At 45.4% G+C, this 16,525-nt stretch overlaps 1 protein-coding gene across 1 annotated transcript in view; it reads left to right on the plus strand.

The window, feature by feature from the left end:
• Nucleotides 1-16,525, plus strand: part of LOC116326939 (retinoic acid receptor beta) — a 158,716-nt gene that overhangs the window by 117,261 nt on the left and 24,930 nt on the right. The window contains exon 4 of the mRNA XM_031748379.2: nt 8,809-8,969. Within this exon, the coding sequence (XP_031604239.1) occupies nt 8,809-8,969 (161 nt within the window). The remainder of the gene's footprint in view (nt 1-8,808; nt 8,970-16,525) is intronic.

The following is a 16,525-nucleotide window of genomic DNA, read 5'->3' on the forward strand; positions in this document are numbered from 1 at the left end:
TGGTGGTCCAGGTGAGGTTGTCTGAGATATGAACTGCCAGGAACTTGATGCTGTTAACAGTCTATACCAGGGTTCGGCAACCCGCGGCTCCGGAGCCGCATGCGGCTCTTTAGTCCTTATAGTGCGGCTCCGCGTGGTTTGGGAAAATAAATTAGAAGTATTTAGCTGAAGTGTATTTTATTTATGTTAGTTCTTTTAAACTTGTAGTTCTAAATTGGAAGATTATTGTGATATTGAAATATAAATATAAAATTATATTCAATTATTTTTTCCTCGCTCAATATAAGCGTCACACTCACCGAAAACCGTGCATTTATCGAAACTTTCAACCCCAGGTAGGCCAATTATGGATCTTCGGATCCACGTTATGTCAGCAGCTCCACCGTGAACTATGTTAAAGACAAACACTGCTCACGCCTCACAGACGACAGATGACAGCTTACAGTCCTGCGTAAACTGACTTCGCACAGCACCGATTTGCAGACGCTGTGCGCAGAGGTTCAGGAGCAGAAGTCCCATTGTAAACACATCACGGCAGACCCGACGATGTTTGCATGAACACGCTTTTCAGCATCTCTTTATTGACCACTTTTCACACACGGTTGCTGTACGCATACAGCCGGCTGTAGCTTCGCAGCTCACAGCCCGACATACACCACCAACAACAACAGCAGAGAGAGCACAGACTTTAAGGCGGCGAGGCGTGATTGCGGGTGCCACTCAGGTGCGTCCGCCTCCCCTGCAGCGGCGCTGCAGACCACGCCCCTGCCACACGCATTAACCAGGTAAAATACATATTTAGGCAGAATTTTGCAAATATCTATTTTTCAGCAGCATAGAGCTTTTTTACCAATTATTTTTTAAAAGTCAGGTCAAGGCTCCAAAAGCCCAAAGGAGATATAAGGGAGGCGGCTCACAACAGTTTTTGTTTGCTACATGGATCATTTTAGTTCAGCTGGGTGTCTTTGCTTTTGTTATATTTCTTTAAGAGTTCAAAATGTGTTGATTACATAAATAAAATGTAATTTTCTCTGTAGCACTTCATGGATTTCATAAGCAGCACACCTTAGTTGTTCACACAAAGGTAGAAAACAATATATATAGTGTTATCTTCATTTTAGATGTCAAAAAGTATTTGCGGCTCCCAGTGTTTTCTTTTGTGTGGAAACCGGGTCCAAGTGGCTCTTTCGGTGTTAAAGGTTGCAGACCCCTGGTCTATACCGTGGAACCATGGATGCTGAGTGGTGTGTGGGTGGAGCGAGTCTTCCTGAAGTCGACGATCATCTCCTGGGTTTTGTCCACATTCAGTGACAGGTTGTTTTCACTGCACCAGAACGCCGGCTGCTGAACCTCATCTTTGTACGCTGACTCATCGTTGCTGCTGATGAGTCCAACCACGGTTGTGTTGTCCGCGAACTTGATGATGTGGTTAGAGCTGTGTAGGGCGGTGCAGTCGTGTGTCAGGAGAGTGAACAACAGAGGGCTGAGAACACAGCCCTGAGGAGCTCCTGTGCTCAGCCTGATGGTGCTGGAGATGTCGCCGATTCGGACGGACTGAGCCTCTCTGATAGGAAATCTAGTATCCAGTTGCAGAGAGAGGTGCTCAGTCCCAACTTGCTGAGTTTGTCAAACAGTTTTTGGGGTATAATGATGTTGAATGCTGAGCTAAAGTCTACGAACAGCATTCTGACATAAGCGTTTTTCTTGTCCAGGTGGGAGAGGGAGAGGTGAAGTGCAGTGGAAATAGCATCCTCGGTCGATCTGTTCGGCCAGTATGCAAACTGCAGTGGATCAAGTGAGCAGGGGAGGTTGCTTTTCACATGTGCCATGACAAGTCTCTCAAAGCACTTCATGATGATGGGGGTCAGAGCAATGGGACGGTAATCATTCAGGCAGGATACTAAGGATTTCTTTGGCACTGGGATGATGGTGGTGGACTTGAAGCACGCTGGGACGATCATCTGGCTCAGCGATGAGTTGAAAATTTCTGTGAAAACATTGGCCAGCTGATCAGCACAGTCTCTCAGCATGCGACCTAGTATCTAGGATGTTGTCTGGTCCAGCAGCTTTCTGTGGGTTGACCCTGGTGAAAGATCTCCTCACGTCGGCAGCAGGCAGAGAGATGGTCTGGTTGGTGGTGGGGGGCATGGCTTTCTTTACTCACGTGTTATTCAGTGCATAAAACCATGCATAGAACTTGTTCAGCTCCTCAGGAAGTGTGGCATCTCCATCACAGCTGCTTGGTGCAGGCTTGTACTGTGTGACGGCCTGAATGCCCTGCCATAAACTGCGAGAGTCCTTTGTGTTGTGGAATTGGCTCTGTATCTTTTGTGCATGTGCAAGCTTTGCTTTTCGGATGGCGTGAGAGAGGCTGGCTCTGGCTGTTCTGAGAGCTGTTTTATCTCCAGACCGGAAAGCAGCATCTCTTTTTCTCAGAGATGCACCTACCGCTGCAATGAACCAGGGCTTCTCATTGGCTCTTGTGGTGATGTTTTTGGAGACCGTTATATCCTCTGTGAACTTACTGACGTAGCAGGTCACAGATTCAATAAACTCGTCAAGGTCCAAGAAGCCATTTTAAACATGTTCCAGTCTGCGCACTCGAAACAGTCCTGAAGCACTGAGACAGCCCCACTTGGCCAGACTGATCATTTTTCTGGCTGGTCTTGTGCATTTCAGCAGTGATGTGTATGTGGGCAGCAGCATCACAGTGGCATGGTCAGATGAGCCGATGTACAGGCACACAGCTGCCTTGTAGGCCCGCGCATGTTGGTGTAAACCTTTATCCAGGCAGTTCTCCCCTCTGGTTGGGAAGTTCACTGTCTTGAGATTCGCATAGTTGAAGTCGCCGGCTATGACAAAAAAACCTTCCGGGTGCGCAGGCTGGAGCTCGTTGATAGCGTGAGACAGTTCTGCTAGTGCCGAGTTAGCATTACCATTTGGTGGGAGATACACTGCTATAACAAGTAGCTAGGAAAACTCTCTCGGTAGGTAGAACAGGCGACACTTAACAATTAAAAACTCCACCTGGGGTGAGCAGTGGCGACTCACTTCAGCCGAATTCGTGCACTAAAGTTCCATCCATCCATCCTCATCCGCTTTATCCGAGATCGGGTCGCGGGGGCAGCAGCCTAAGCAGAGAAGCCCAGACCTCCCTCTCCCCAGCCACCTCCTCCAGCTCATCCGGGGAACACCAAGGCGTTCCCAGGCCAGCCGAGAGATATAATCTCCAGCGCGCCCTGGGTCTGCCCCGGGGCCTCCTCCCGGTGGGACATGCCCGGAACACCTCACCCAGGAGGCGCCCAGGGGGCATCCTTGTCAGATGCCCGAACCACCTCAACTGGCTCCTTTCGATGTGGAGGAGCAGCGGCTCTACTCTGAGCCCCTCCCGGATGGCCGAACTTCTCACCCTATCTCTAAGGGAGAGGCCAGCCACCCTTCGGAGGAAGCTCATTTCTGCCGCTTGTATCCGCGATCTCGTTCTTTCGGTCACTACCCACAGCTCGTGGCCATAGGTGAGGGTCGGGACGTAGATCGACCGGTAAACTGAGAGCTTCGCTTTTGCACTCAGCTCCCTCTTCACCACGACCGGACCGGTGCAGCGTCCGCATCACTGCAGCCGCAGCACCAATCCGCCTGTCGATCTCCGGCTCCCTTCTCCCATCACTCGCGAACAAGACCCCGAGATACTTAAACTCCTCCACTTGGGGCAGGAACTCATCCCCGACCCGGAGTGGGCACTCCACCCTTTTCCGGCTGAGAACCATGGCCTCAGATTTGGAGGTGCTGATCCTCATTCCCGCTGCTTCACACTCGGCTGCGAACCGTTCCAGTGCGAGCTGGAGGCCCCCACCGATGAAGCCAACAGAACCACATCATCCGCAAAAAGCAGAGATGAGATTCTGAGGCCACCAAGTGAAAGCCCTCCGCCACTTGGCTGCGCCTAGAAATCCTGTCCATAAAATTATGAACAGAATCGGTGATAAAGGGCAGCCCTGGCGGAGCCCATCACCCACCGGAAACGAGTCCGACTTATTGCGGCAATGCGAACCAAACTCTTACAACGGTTGTATAGGGATCGAATGGCCCGTAGCAATGGGCCAGACACCCCATACTCCCGCAACACCTCCCACAGGACACCCCGAGGGACACGGTCGAATGCCTTCTCCAAGTCCACAAAACACATGTAGACTGGTTGGGCAAACTCCCATGCACCCTCAAGTATCCTCGAGAGGATAAAGAGCTGGTCCAGTGTTCCGCGACCAGGGACGAAAACCGCATTGTTCCTCCTGTATCCGAGGTTCGACTAACGGACGAACTCTCCTTTCCAGCACCCTGGCATAGACTTTCCCAGGGAGGCTGAGGAGTGTGATCCCCTGTAGTTGGAACACACCCTCCGGTCTCCCCTCTTAAAGATGGGGACCACCACCCGGTCTGCCAGTCCAGGGTACTGCCCCTGATCTCCACGCAACATTGTAGAGGCGTGTCAACCAGGACAGCCCTACAACGTCCAGAGCCTTCAGGAACTCGGGCGGACCTCATCAACACCAGGGCTCTGCCACCGAGGAGTTGTTTAACTGCCTCAGTGACCTCGACCCCAGAAATTGGCGGGTCATTCCCTCGTCCCCAGACTCTGCTTCCTCCTCGGAAGACGTGTCAGTGGGATTAAGGAGGTCCTCAGTATTCCTTCCACCGTCTGACAATTTTCTCAGTCAACGTCAGCAGCGCTCCGCCAGCACTATACACAGTGCAGGTAGAGCACCGCTTTCCCCTCCTGAGACGCCTGACGGTTTGCCAGAATCTCTTCGAGGCAGTCCGAAAGTCTTTTTCCATGGCCTCTCGAACTCCTCCCACACCCGAAGTTTTTGCTTCAGCCACTGCCCGAGCCGCATTCCGCTTGGCCTGTCGATACCTGTCAGCTGCCTCTGGAGTCCCACAGGCTAACCAAGCCCGATGGGACTCCTTCTTCAGCCTGGTGGCTCCCTTCACCTCTGGTGTCCACCATTTGGTTCGGGGATTACCACCACGGCAGGCACCAACCACCTTGCGGCCGCAGCTCAATGCAGCAGCCGGCAATGGAGACGCTGAACATGGTCCATTCGGACTCAATGTCCCCAGTCTCCCTCGGAATGTTGTTGAAGCTCTGCCGGAGGTGTGCGTTGAAGATCTCGCGGACTGGGGCCTCTGCTAGACGTTCCCAGCACACCCTCACTCACGCGTTTAGGTGCACCGGGTCTGTCCAGCGTCCTCCCCGCCACCTGATCCAACTCACCACCAGGTGGTGATCAGTTGACAGCTCAGCCCCTCTCTTTACCCGAGTGTCCAGAACATATGGTCGCAGGTCTGGTGATACGATTACAAAATCGATCATCGACCTGCGGCCTAGAGCATCCTGGTGCCACGTGCACTTATGGACACTCTTATGTTCGAACAAGGTGTTCGTTATGGCCAAACTGTGATTTGCACAGAAGTCCAATAACAAAACACCACTCGGGTTCAGATCAGGGAGGCCGTTCCTCCCAATCACGCCCTCCAGGTCTCGCTGTCGTTACCCACGTGAGCATTGAAGTCTCCCAGCAGGACAACAGAGTCTCCGGTGGGGCACCTTCCAGCACCCCCCATGGACTCTAAGAAGGCTGGGTACTCTGAACTGCCACTCGGTGCATAAGCGCAGATGACAGTCAGGACCCGTTCCCGACCCTGAGGCGCAGGGAACAAACCCTCTCATCCACCGGAAAAACCCCAACATACCGGCAGCAAGCCGGGGATATTAGAATACCCACCCCAGCCCGCCGCCTCTCACCAGGGGCAACTCCAGACTGAGACAGAGTCCAGCCCCTCTCCAGGAGACTAGTTCCAGAGCCCAAGCCATGCGTAGAGGCGAGCCCGACTATATCTAGCCGGTACTTCTCAACCTCACGCACTAACTCAGGCTCCTTCCCCACCAGAGAGGTGACATTCCATGTCCCTATTGCCAGTCTTGGCAATGGTGACATTCCATGTCCCTATTGCCAGTCTTGGCAGCTGGGGATTGGTCCGCCAGGGCCTCCGCTCCTGGCCGCCGCCCGACACACAATGCACCCGACCCCTATGGCGCCTCCTGCGGGTGGTGGGCCTGCGGGAGGATGGGCCCATGTCTCCTCTTCGGGCTGTGCCCGGCCGGGCCCCATGGACTAAGGCCCGGCCACCAGACGCTTCGCCCTCGGGCACCCTCCCGGGCCTGGCTCCAGGGCGGGGCCCGGTAACCCTATCCCGGCAGGGTAAACTGTTCCCTCGATGTTCTTTTCATACGGGTCTTCTGAATCGCTCTTTGTCTGGTCCCTCACCCAGGACCAATTTGCCATGGGAGACCCTACCAGGGGGCAAAAGCCCCCAGACAACATAGCCCCTGGGATCCCTGTGACACACAAACCCCTCCACCACGATAAGGTAGCGATTCACGGAGAGGGCACTAAAGTTTGTTGATGTAAATGCACAAACCACCGCCCCAGCTCTTACCAGACAAGGAGGCTTCTCTGTCGGCTCGATAGCATGCTAGCCTGGTTAGCTGAATAGCCGAGTCAGCAATGTCCGCTTTCAGCCATGTTTCCGTGAGGATGAAAACACAACAGTTCTTAACTTCACGCTGGGTTGAATGCTGGAGCCACAGATAAACTGTCCAGGGAGCGAATGTTGGAGAGCAGGATGGATGGAAGTGCTGGTCGGAACGGGTTAGCCTTTAGCCTAGCGCTAGCACCGGCACGCCTCGGTGGGGGGTGGGGAGGTCAACAAACCCAAACTCCAAAGTTTCTCTGTCGGCAGATTAGTCGTGGAATTTGTGCTATTTTTCCTGATTCTGAGCAGGAATTGTATGTTGTAGGTGGTACGCATCGTACCTCGGTCGCGAAACAGAACAAAACAATACACCGTAGAAAAAAACACTGAATTTTGCTGGAGCGCTATCAGCCGCTGCCTGCTTGTGGTGCCGCCAAAAGTATTGTATCTGTACTTTATTGAGTAGCTCTAAACACTACTAACCAAGAAAAGATGCCAATGGGTAACCTAATTCAATACCTTTTTTGAGTATCCTTGTGATTCACAGAAGTGAATGAAGGCCAGTTCAGCCCCAGTTCAGCCCCTTTATACATTGAGGAAAGTGTCTGTTAAAGTTTCACCAATGACTCTACAATAGTATTCCTGACAGTAAAATGGGTCTGGGCTCTGACTATAGGGGTGTCCAAATTCATAGGCTATGTGAAAACTATAACTTTAATCTCAGCCAAACCAATTCATTCATGAACAAATAAAACACCGAAAAAAGCCAAACAATAATATTTAAGTTATCTAAGTGACTTATATATCATGTTTAACCTGAGTAGCGAAAGACTGCAGGGGGTTTGAAAATGATGTGCAGGGAGTTCGCTGTTATCGCCCCGGCTAGCTATCGAGCTAGTGGGTAACAGACATTGGAGCACTTTTGCAAATATATGATATCTTGATAAATCGAGCAGATATTTGAAGTTTACACAGCTACATTCTTGCCTGAAAATATCTTGAAAGTTTATTTTGTGACCCAGAACGAGTAATAACAGTAATATTAAAACTTAGTAGCAGCTGCAATTGTTGGAAACTGGAACTGGCTGGGCCGCGTTATGAATTCTGGGATATGGTGGGCCACGAAGGACACACCTGACCCGCCCTTCAAATTCGGGGAAAAGGAGGACACATTTGTCGGCTGCATTCGGAGGAGTCTACGAATTTGGACAGCCTTCGTTGCATCGCTGTGACGTAATCGGTCGACAAATGCAGCCTCAGGAGGATGCAGCCCATGAATTTGGACACCCCCTATATACAGAATGCTGGTAGTCTTCAAATATATGCATCATTTCCTTCCACTTATTTCTTAGAAATAAGAAATAATTTCTTAGAAATGCTACAAAGTAGCAATGAAAATGCTACAAAGTAGCATTTCTTTTACTAAGTTGTTACAGTTATAAAGTGTGTTGGTTTTCCAACAAAATATTATGTCACCAGTGTATGTATATATCAGTGGAATAGATTAGATTTCTTTGCCTTACATTTAGTAGAATCCAACATTGTTCTTTTCCTACAGAACATTACAGGCCTTTACCCTAGAGGAGAATTCAGACTTCCACCATCTCTCTAACTGGTCGATCGTGCGTGTCCTGACAAACCTGTTCCTTTATTTTTGCCAACTCCCTCTTTTTTTAAAGACGTTTTATCTTTTATAACCTTTCTTTTTAATGTGTGTTTTCTGGATTTTATTGTTTTTCTTTTATTGTTCTGTTGTTCTGTCTCTCACCCTTGAAATTAAGCAATCATTAAAATAGAGACTGTTCATTTCTGACTTACAAATTCACAAAGTGATCAAATAGTTATTTCCCCATTGATTCCTCCTCCTGAGAGTTTTCATAAAGCGGGACACTATCTATAGAATCTAAAACCTTGTTTTTGTATGAGGCTGTTAATGTGTTTTTAATGTGTTAAAGTTGTGTATTTTAACATGGTTTGTGGTGACCGACTCATTTTTGGAACCAACCTAAAGTGGCCTTAGAGGCCTTGGAGTTTTTGTTACTTCCACAATTACTTTATTTTTCACCTCATTTCTGGTCTGTCACCTACAATCTGAAAGGTTTTGTCCTTATATCAGGTCTGATTTCTTTAATTTTAGAACTGGCTTCATTTCTAAACTGTAATCAAAGAAATGCTTACTAGCAACACATTTCTACTGCTATGCCTTATATTTTGTTTGCTCCACTAAGAGTTACATTTGTTTAGAGGATAATCCAAATTTTTGTGTTCCTCCAGCTGTTCGAAATGACCGGAACAAGAAGAAGAAGGAGAGCCCAAAGCCGGATCTGGCAGAGAGCTACGAACTGACAACTGAGCTGGAGACAATCATTGAAAAGATCCGTAGGGCTCATCAAGAAACGTTCCCCTCCCTCTGCCAGCTTGGCAAGTACACGACGGTGAGTATGATTTAACGAGGTGCCTGAACAACGTCTTTCTGCATGATTTTTTTATGCAGTAAATGTTACATTGTTACTTTGACTTTATGCCCCTGTATTGCCATATCCCTGTATGGCAATGTGTTCCTGTGGTTTGATCCAGCAACTGCACCAGTACAATTCAAATTTAAGTGCATTTTATTTATAAATCACCAAATCACAAAAAACAGTTGCCTCGGGGCACTTTATAAACACCCTACAATAATACATGGAGAGTGAAAAGAGGTGAGAGAAGGACAAACAGAAGGAGCTCATTATCATCCTTTTGTACTGTACTCTAAATCTCCCTGTAATGCAACTTGAGACCTCAGATGTATGCCTCTGATAGTCCTCGCAGAACCTCAGTGACAATTGTTGTTCCTCTCTCAGCAGCCGTATATTGGATATAAATTGTGACGAGTAGAATAAAAGTGCAGCAACCACATCATGATTTTAGCGTCAGAGTTCGATGGTAATAGTGTTTGTTTACAACAGTTTTTATAGAATGCAACAGATTGGAGAAACTAAACAAAAGCTGTAAATACTGGAAGACTTAGCCATTGTCAAAAGCAAATCCTCATCAGGGAGATTCTTGCAGACCAGGCAGCTGCCCCTCCGTCTGGCTGGGGCTCACTCCATCCTCCAGTTTTTGACATGTCTGAAAAGTGGAATAAATGTTGTAAACCCAACTTGTGTCCTTTTCTCCTCGGGTAAATCAAACCACAGATTTGTGCACTGAGTTAAGCTGGGTGCTCGCAAGGCCTTTCTCCTCCTTCTGTCATCTGCCAGTAGACATCAAGGCCAAGAGTTATTTAAAGTTATTTAAATGCTAAACTAAAAAGCAATGAAATGCCAGATAGTCGGAGACTGCTAATCCACAAAGGGCCTTGTCAATCAGAAACATCAGGACCTGGTTTGTCTAGTCTGAAAGCAGATGAGCTTCCCACTGAGGGAAGGTTCTGCACTTCTTGTGACATGCAAAAAAGTAAGAGGTCATAGAAATGTTTAGAAACTCTCCAAAGGACCATCTCCTACTTGACGTCAGCTAAAGTCTGTGATGCTTTCACAGGCAAACAGTAGGAGCTGCATTACAGCTGATACATTCATAGCATGTTGAGATAATATTGACCTGATTGTGTTTGTTTTCAACCTAACGGGGAGCGTTTGGTAGCAGGAGATTGGAGTGTATGTTTAATGATTTAGTGGTAGTACTGGTTTTAGTCATCTCATCACATCAGATTTCATAAGTGAGGTTTTTTTTTTAAATCCACTGGGAGTTATAATATGTAGTAATGCCTCTCTTTTTGGGGAAGTGATAATAAACCTCTGAGTAGAGTTGGATATGAGATCTTAAAGGGGAACTAACTTGCTTATAGTACAGCAATTTTGCTCCAATGCATGCAGTTGTATACTGGCTCTGTTGTCTCAGTGTAAGCAGCGTTTGCTGTTTGTTGGAGTGGTTAGTGTGGTTCGTGCTAATTATACTTGTTTATAGACTGCGAGAAATCCCTCATTATTACAATCGATTGGATCCTGATGCGCCTTTTGATTCGTGCTTGTCTGAAAAGTAGACCAGCTCCCGCTCCCCTAGATTATGTTAAAGCACCAATTATGTGGTGAAATATTCAAATCCTGGTCTGCAGTTATTTAGGAGTTCATTGCTGGGTTAGCTGAGATAGCTGTGCAATTGAGAGGGCTTAGCTCAACAATGAATAATGCTTCATTGACAGTGATGGTAATGAAAAATGAGCCTGGCAGTTTCAAAGACAAAATAAAGCACTGAGCCACACTGGCTCCAGGCACTGATGATGGTGTTATATGCCACTGCAATACAGTGCTCAGCTTGATGATATTTGCCACCTTAGAGTTTTGCGTGCTGACACAATCCTTCACATGTGGTGGCTGCTTTTACTGCCTTTTTTTCTGATGTACAGTTTTTCACACTACTAGTGTATTTTGTAATGTTGCAACTTGTCTGATTTCTTTGGATAAATGTTCCTAAATTAAATCAGAATTCCGCAGCAACTTTCTTGTTTGGTCTTATTGAATTATGGGACTGGTGTAATTAACTGTGGAGTGTGTGTGTGTGTGTGCGTGTGTGTGTGTGTGTGTGTGTGTGTGTGTGTGTGTGTGCGTGTGGTAGTGGTGGGGGGTTATTCTCCCATTCTCTCAAGTTCCCCTTATTCTAGCCTTTCCCTTTACACCCAGAAGGAAGAGCAAGATAAGTTGTTTTAATATCGGCCATCAGCCCAACGTGCACTGAGCAGATGCACACACGTGTGTGTTGCACCTTCACATCCTCCTTCCCTATGAAACTGGATGTCAGTCAGTTTTATGTGTCCGTAATGCTGTTGTGTGGACTAGAGCTCATTGTCTGTGATTTAAGCACAGCCCTAATGTGCTGCTCACTTAACCCCAGATCATATTTAATGATCTCTCTCTCCATTTATCTCACTTTCTCTCTTTATTGGCTTGTGAATAGATCTTTTGCTTGTGATGGTGTCCAGCATCTGTGCTAACTGCCTCTCATACAACCTCAGACGAATGAATGTGCTGTAAAGCCAGATTCCTCTGGCGGTTTCTGCCGTCTTTTCAATGGACTATCGGGCTGCTCTGTTTAAGCCCTCTTAAACCAAACTCCACTCTTCCTTATAAGAGCTGTCCTCACTTCCTCCTCACTAATCCCCTGCAGTTCCTGATTCACTAACTGTCTTCCATTTGTCCTCCTCTTGCTCCAATTCATCAGATCTTCATCCTTTCATCAGTTTTTCTCTGTATGTATTATTGTAGGGTCTACCTTACAATATAAAGCGCCTTTTGGTGACTGTTGTTGTGATTTGGCGCTGTATAAATAAAATTGAATAAAATTGAATTGAATCATCTTCTCAGTAGATTCTCTCTAGTTGGTAGCACATTTTCATTTCTGTCCTCAATCACTCTAACCTGCTGCACATCCTTTCCAGCCTGATCTCTCTGCCTACATGTCCTTTTCTCCTTCCTTGGTGTCTTGCCTTACATACAACTCACTACACAAATATATAGAAACTATATATCACTATATATCAAACTTACATGTTTCAGATCATCAGACAAACTGTAATATTAGACAAAGATAACCAGAGTAAATAGAAAATGTATTTTTCAAATGATGATTTCATTATTTAAGGGAGAAGAGTTATCCAAACCTGCCTGATCCTGTGTGAAAAAGTCATTGCCCGTCTTGTTAAATCATGAATAAACTGTGACTAGTTTCACTAAACATACTCAGGCAGACCTGTTGAGTCAAGAAATCACCTAAATAGAACCTGTCTGACGCAAGCTAAAAGATCTCAAAAGCAACAAATAATGCTACGATGGAAGGAAACACCTGAGTCACTGGCAATCATCAGTCTGAAGAGGGTTACAAAGCCATTTCTAAGGTTTTGGGAATCCAGTGAATCATGGTGAGAGCCATTATACACAAATGAGGAAACCTTGGAACAGTGGTGAATATTCCCAGGAGAAACTGGCCTACCAAAATTACTCCAAGAGCGCACTGAGACTCATCCAGGAGGTCAAAAAACAACTGAGAACAACATTAAGGAACCGCAGGCTTCACATGTCTCAGTTAATGGTCAGAGTTCATAATTCAACCATAAGAAAGAGACTGGGCAAAAATGGCATCTATGGCAGAGTTCAACGAGAAAACACTTGCTGGAAAAGTAAAGAGCACAAAGGCTCGTCTCACATTTGCCCAAAACATCTAGATGATGCTGAAGACATTTGGGAAAATATTCTGAAGAGACAAAGCTGAACTCTCTGGAAGGTTTGAGTCCCATTAAATCTGGCATTAAACTAACACAGCATTTCAGAAAGGGAACATGATACCGACACTAAAATTTAGTGGTGTTAGTGTGATGGTCTGCGGCTGTTTTGCTGCTTCAGGACCAGAAAGACTTGCTGTGGTTGATGGAACCATGAATTCTGCTGTCTTTCCCCTGTCCACAGGATACACCTTATTTTTCTCTCATCATGACAGTAATCATTTGAATAAGAGAAGCAGTATTAACAGTATTAACCATTAACTTCTGCAATTACAAGGCCAGCGTAAATTATTGTGACCTGTCCAAAATTGGCATCCTGGCATCGAGCTTGGTTTTAACCACCCTTACCCTTCCACCCACTGTTCTTCAGTTAATCTGTGGTGCCCCATAAACAGACAAACAAAAACTATCACAATTTAACAAGATAAACAAGATCAGATTAATTCATACAAATCTGATCTCTGTCTGCACAATAAATGGACATGTAGCATGCAGACATGTTTCTGCATTCCTTTGCTGGCTTAAGATTGTAAAATATAAATGCCACTGTAGTTAAATACATGTCTGTTATGATTAGATGAATATGACCAATGGTGGAGTCATTTTTCAAAATATTCCCTTAGGAAAAGAAGCAATAAAACATCATGAAAAAAACCACAGTACACATAAAACTCTACTATTTGAAATGTGCATAAAACATCAAAAAATCAGCTGAATTAAAAGATTGAACAGTGTGTGACATAGTTAACTGTCAATATAGATGAAGGTGGGGTGTTGGCAAACAGATAGGTAGACTTATTACTGTCATGGACAATCCCCAAAAGGCCCTGAACAACAGCATTTCAAACCATTAATCGCATTCTTTAATAAAATGTCACACTTTAAAAGCCGCTTAACTGTGGGCCACATCAATTCGTACATTATGACATTACGCAAAAAGACAACGAACAGAAGGTGGATAAAATAAGATGACTTTCATGTGAATTGTGAAAAAGCATAACTACAAAAGATGCTCACATAAAACTTGAAAAACAAATCAACTGTGACTAATAGTGTGTCACAGTGCGCTAAATCTAACTCTAAAATAGCAACAAAACCATGAATCATCATCCCTCAAAATGAGTAACAACAGAAAACCTATTAAAAAAGATCAGGCTTAGATTAAGAGGGTTTTTTGTATGTTTGTTTGTTTTTTGCAAAAATCAGCAATCAGCTGACGCATCATAAGTGTCACTCAGCTCACTCACTCAGCTGAAGTAACATTTTTGTTCAGGTCAAAATGTTGAGATGAATGACGAGATCTCAGTTTATTTCAAAAAAGTCCAGCAGCAGAAATAAAATCTTTCAGCTGGAACAGATGTAGCAGGGATGGAGAGATCCCGACTTGCAAGCCAACGTAGCCGTGGGAAGCACTACATCTGCCGTAGTCACCGCACGAAGCAGCAACTGTTCACCTTTCACCACTGAAGTGGGTCTTCATTAGGTGAAAGACCACTCGAGTAACTCTCCAGCTCGTCTATGTATATGGGCTCTTTATAGACATCCCCAATAGAGGAAGTTAAGCAAGTGACTGCACAGTTCTCTGTTTAGTTCATTTCCTGCTATTCTTGGTAGATACAGCAGCAGAAATAATTATTCGATCCCCTGATAAATGTGTTTGCTCACTTACAAAGAAATGAGCAGTCTCTATTGTTACAGTAGTTTAATTTTAACAGCGAGAGACAGAGTATCAACCAAAAATCCAGAAACAACATATGACATAAAAGCTCTGAACTGATTTGAATGATGCTTAGTGTATACCGCATATGTGTGCATTGGATTGGTAATAAAGAAGGTACCTGGAATTCATGTAGTTATGGTGTGCACCCCGAGCAGTTCATCGCATGGTTTAACCTGGTGACTGTCTAGTATTCTATTGTACTGTAAGTTTCTGTTGTTAAATATATTATCATTCTTTGAGCACAACAAAACCTGAAAGTAGGTTTTATTTTTCAAACAAACATGTGAAATGTGACCATTTTAAATATCACCTCTGTCACTGACATGAAAAATACACAATAATTAGTCTTTCTGGTTAATCTGTAAATCTAATGTGAACTCAGATGCTTTCTGCTCTTGACTTTATAATAGTTTTTTTATGGAGAATAAACAAGCTAATTGTCCAAGGAGTTTGCTTGGTGAGACAAAGCACTCTGTCAGCATCTCTGAGCAGTTGCATTTGTGATTGGAACAGCAACAGTCAATTACTGTAACACAAAGGCTTTGTTTCCATATCTCCTGAGGTCTGTGAGTCACACTGTGTGCACTCCTGCCACATCGCAGTGTTTCTGTAGGCTAGGGCAACTACACAAACATTTTTAATGTGTCATTTTTAATCTAGTTGTGCGAGCTGTTGTGTAAAGCAAAAATCCACATAGATGGATAGCCACTCACTCTTTCTTGACTGTCAAACTCCCATGTCCCATTTTTGCTGTCAGGTAGTGTTTCCTAGTACAGCCTAGTGTCGATACTGTTATACTTTTTTGAAGTCTACCAGCTCGAGCGCATGCGTATTGGTGCGTTGAGATCTAAATTCTCCATGGATGAATTTACAATGGAAAACAAGCAAACAGAATGCAAAGAGAAAACAGACGAGGCTCCATGTGGATGTCTGCATGTCTGTCTGATGGTGGGTACCCTGGTGGACTTGCAGACGTGGAAAGTATAATCCTGGCTCACCACGTTAGTTCCTTCACGGTCAAACAGTGACATCGCAACAATCCCGTACCATTTACACCAGCACTCATATTATGATTGTTTTATTATTATGCATGTTGTTGTGAGGCTGGACCTCGGTCTGTGGGACAAGTTTAGCGAGCTGGCCACTAAGTGCATTATCAAGATTGTGGAGTTTGACGAACGAGTGCCTGGCTTCATGATTGTTTTATAATCATGCACGTTGTTTTTCCTTGTTATTTTTGCTTTCGCTCTTTGTTTCAGCGCCCATCATTACTGCTCCAGCTTGCACCACTTTGCTTTCAGTCTGCCAACCCTTTCTCACTTTCCTGGTATCCTGTCATTTCCATTTGTATTTCTTCTGTTTTCTGGCCTGCTCCTCGCCTGATTGGTTTGCCACACAGTTTGCCTATCCACGTAAAAGTTGTGATCAAAGAATTCTGAAACCAATCAACAGCCATTCATGATTTACATTCAACCATCTTCCATTCAATGCCATCTGCTCAGGTACAATCTGTGCAAAGGTCTTTAGTTGCCTTTCATCGCTATTTCGTTTTCTATTTTGCTAAAATGGGAATTATGTAAACAGTCTGTAAAAAAAACCCTCATTCTTTAACACAGACTGAACTCTCTTTCTTTAGTTATTATTATTCAGGAATAGCTCTTCAAGGACTGTTTTTAAAGGACATTCCAGAGCTCTTCTATCAATGCTCGCTGCCTTTTGTTCCTTTCTCTGTCACACCAATCTCACACTGCTTCAGTAATGTTAAGGTCTGGGCTCTGGGGCAAAATTCCTCATAGTGTTTCATTGTGTGTGTTTTCTATCCAGGTGTCATTTACTGCACTGGCAGTGTATTTGGGTTGATTGTCATACTGACGAATAACATTTTCCCACATAGCAAAATTGTTATGGTCCGGATCTGGCCCACACAATGTGCTTACACATGGCCCACATACCACAAAGAATGACGGCCCTTTGGTGGCCCACACATGGGCCAGCACAGGGCCAGTTGCAGGCAC

This window comes from Oreochromis aureus, linkage group 22, assembly GCF_013358895.1.
Source record: "Oreochromis aureus strain Israel breed Guangdong linkage group 22, ZZ_aureus, whole genome shotgun sequence".
In the NCBI taxonomy this organism is placed as follows: Eukaryota; Metazoa; Chordata; class Actinopteri; order Cichliformes; family Cichlidae; genus Oreochromis; species Oreochromis aureus.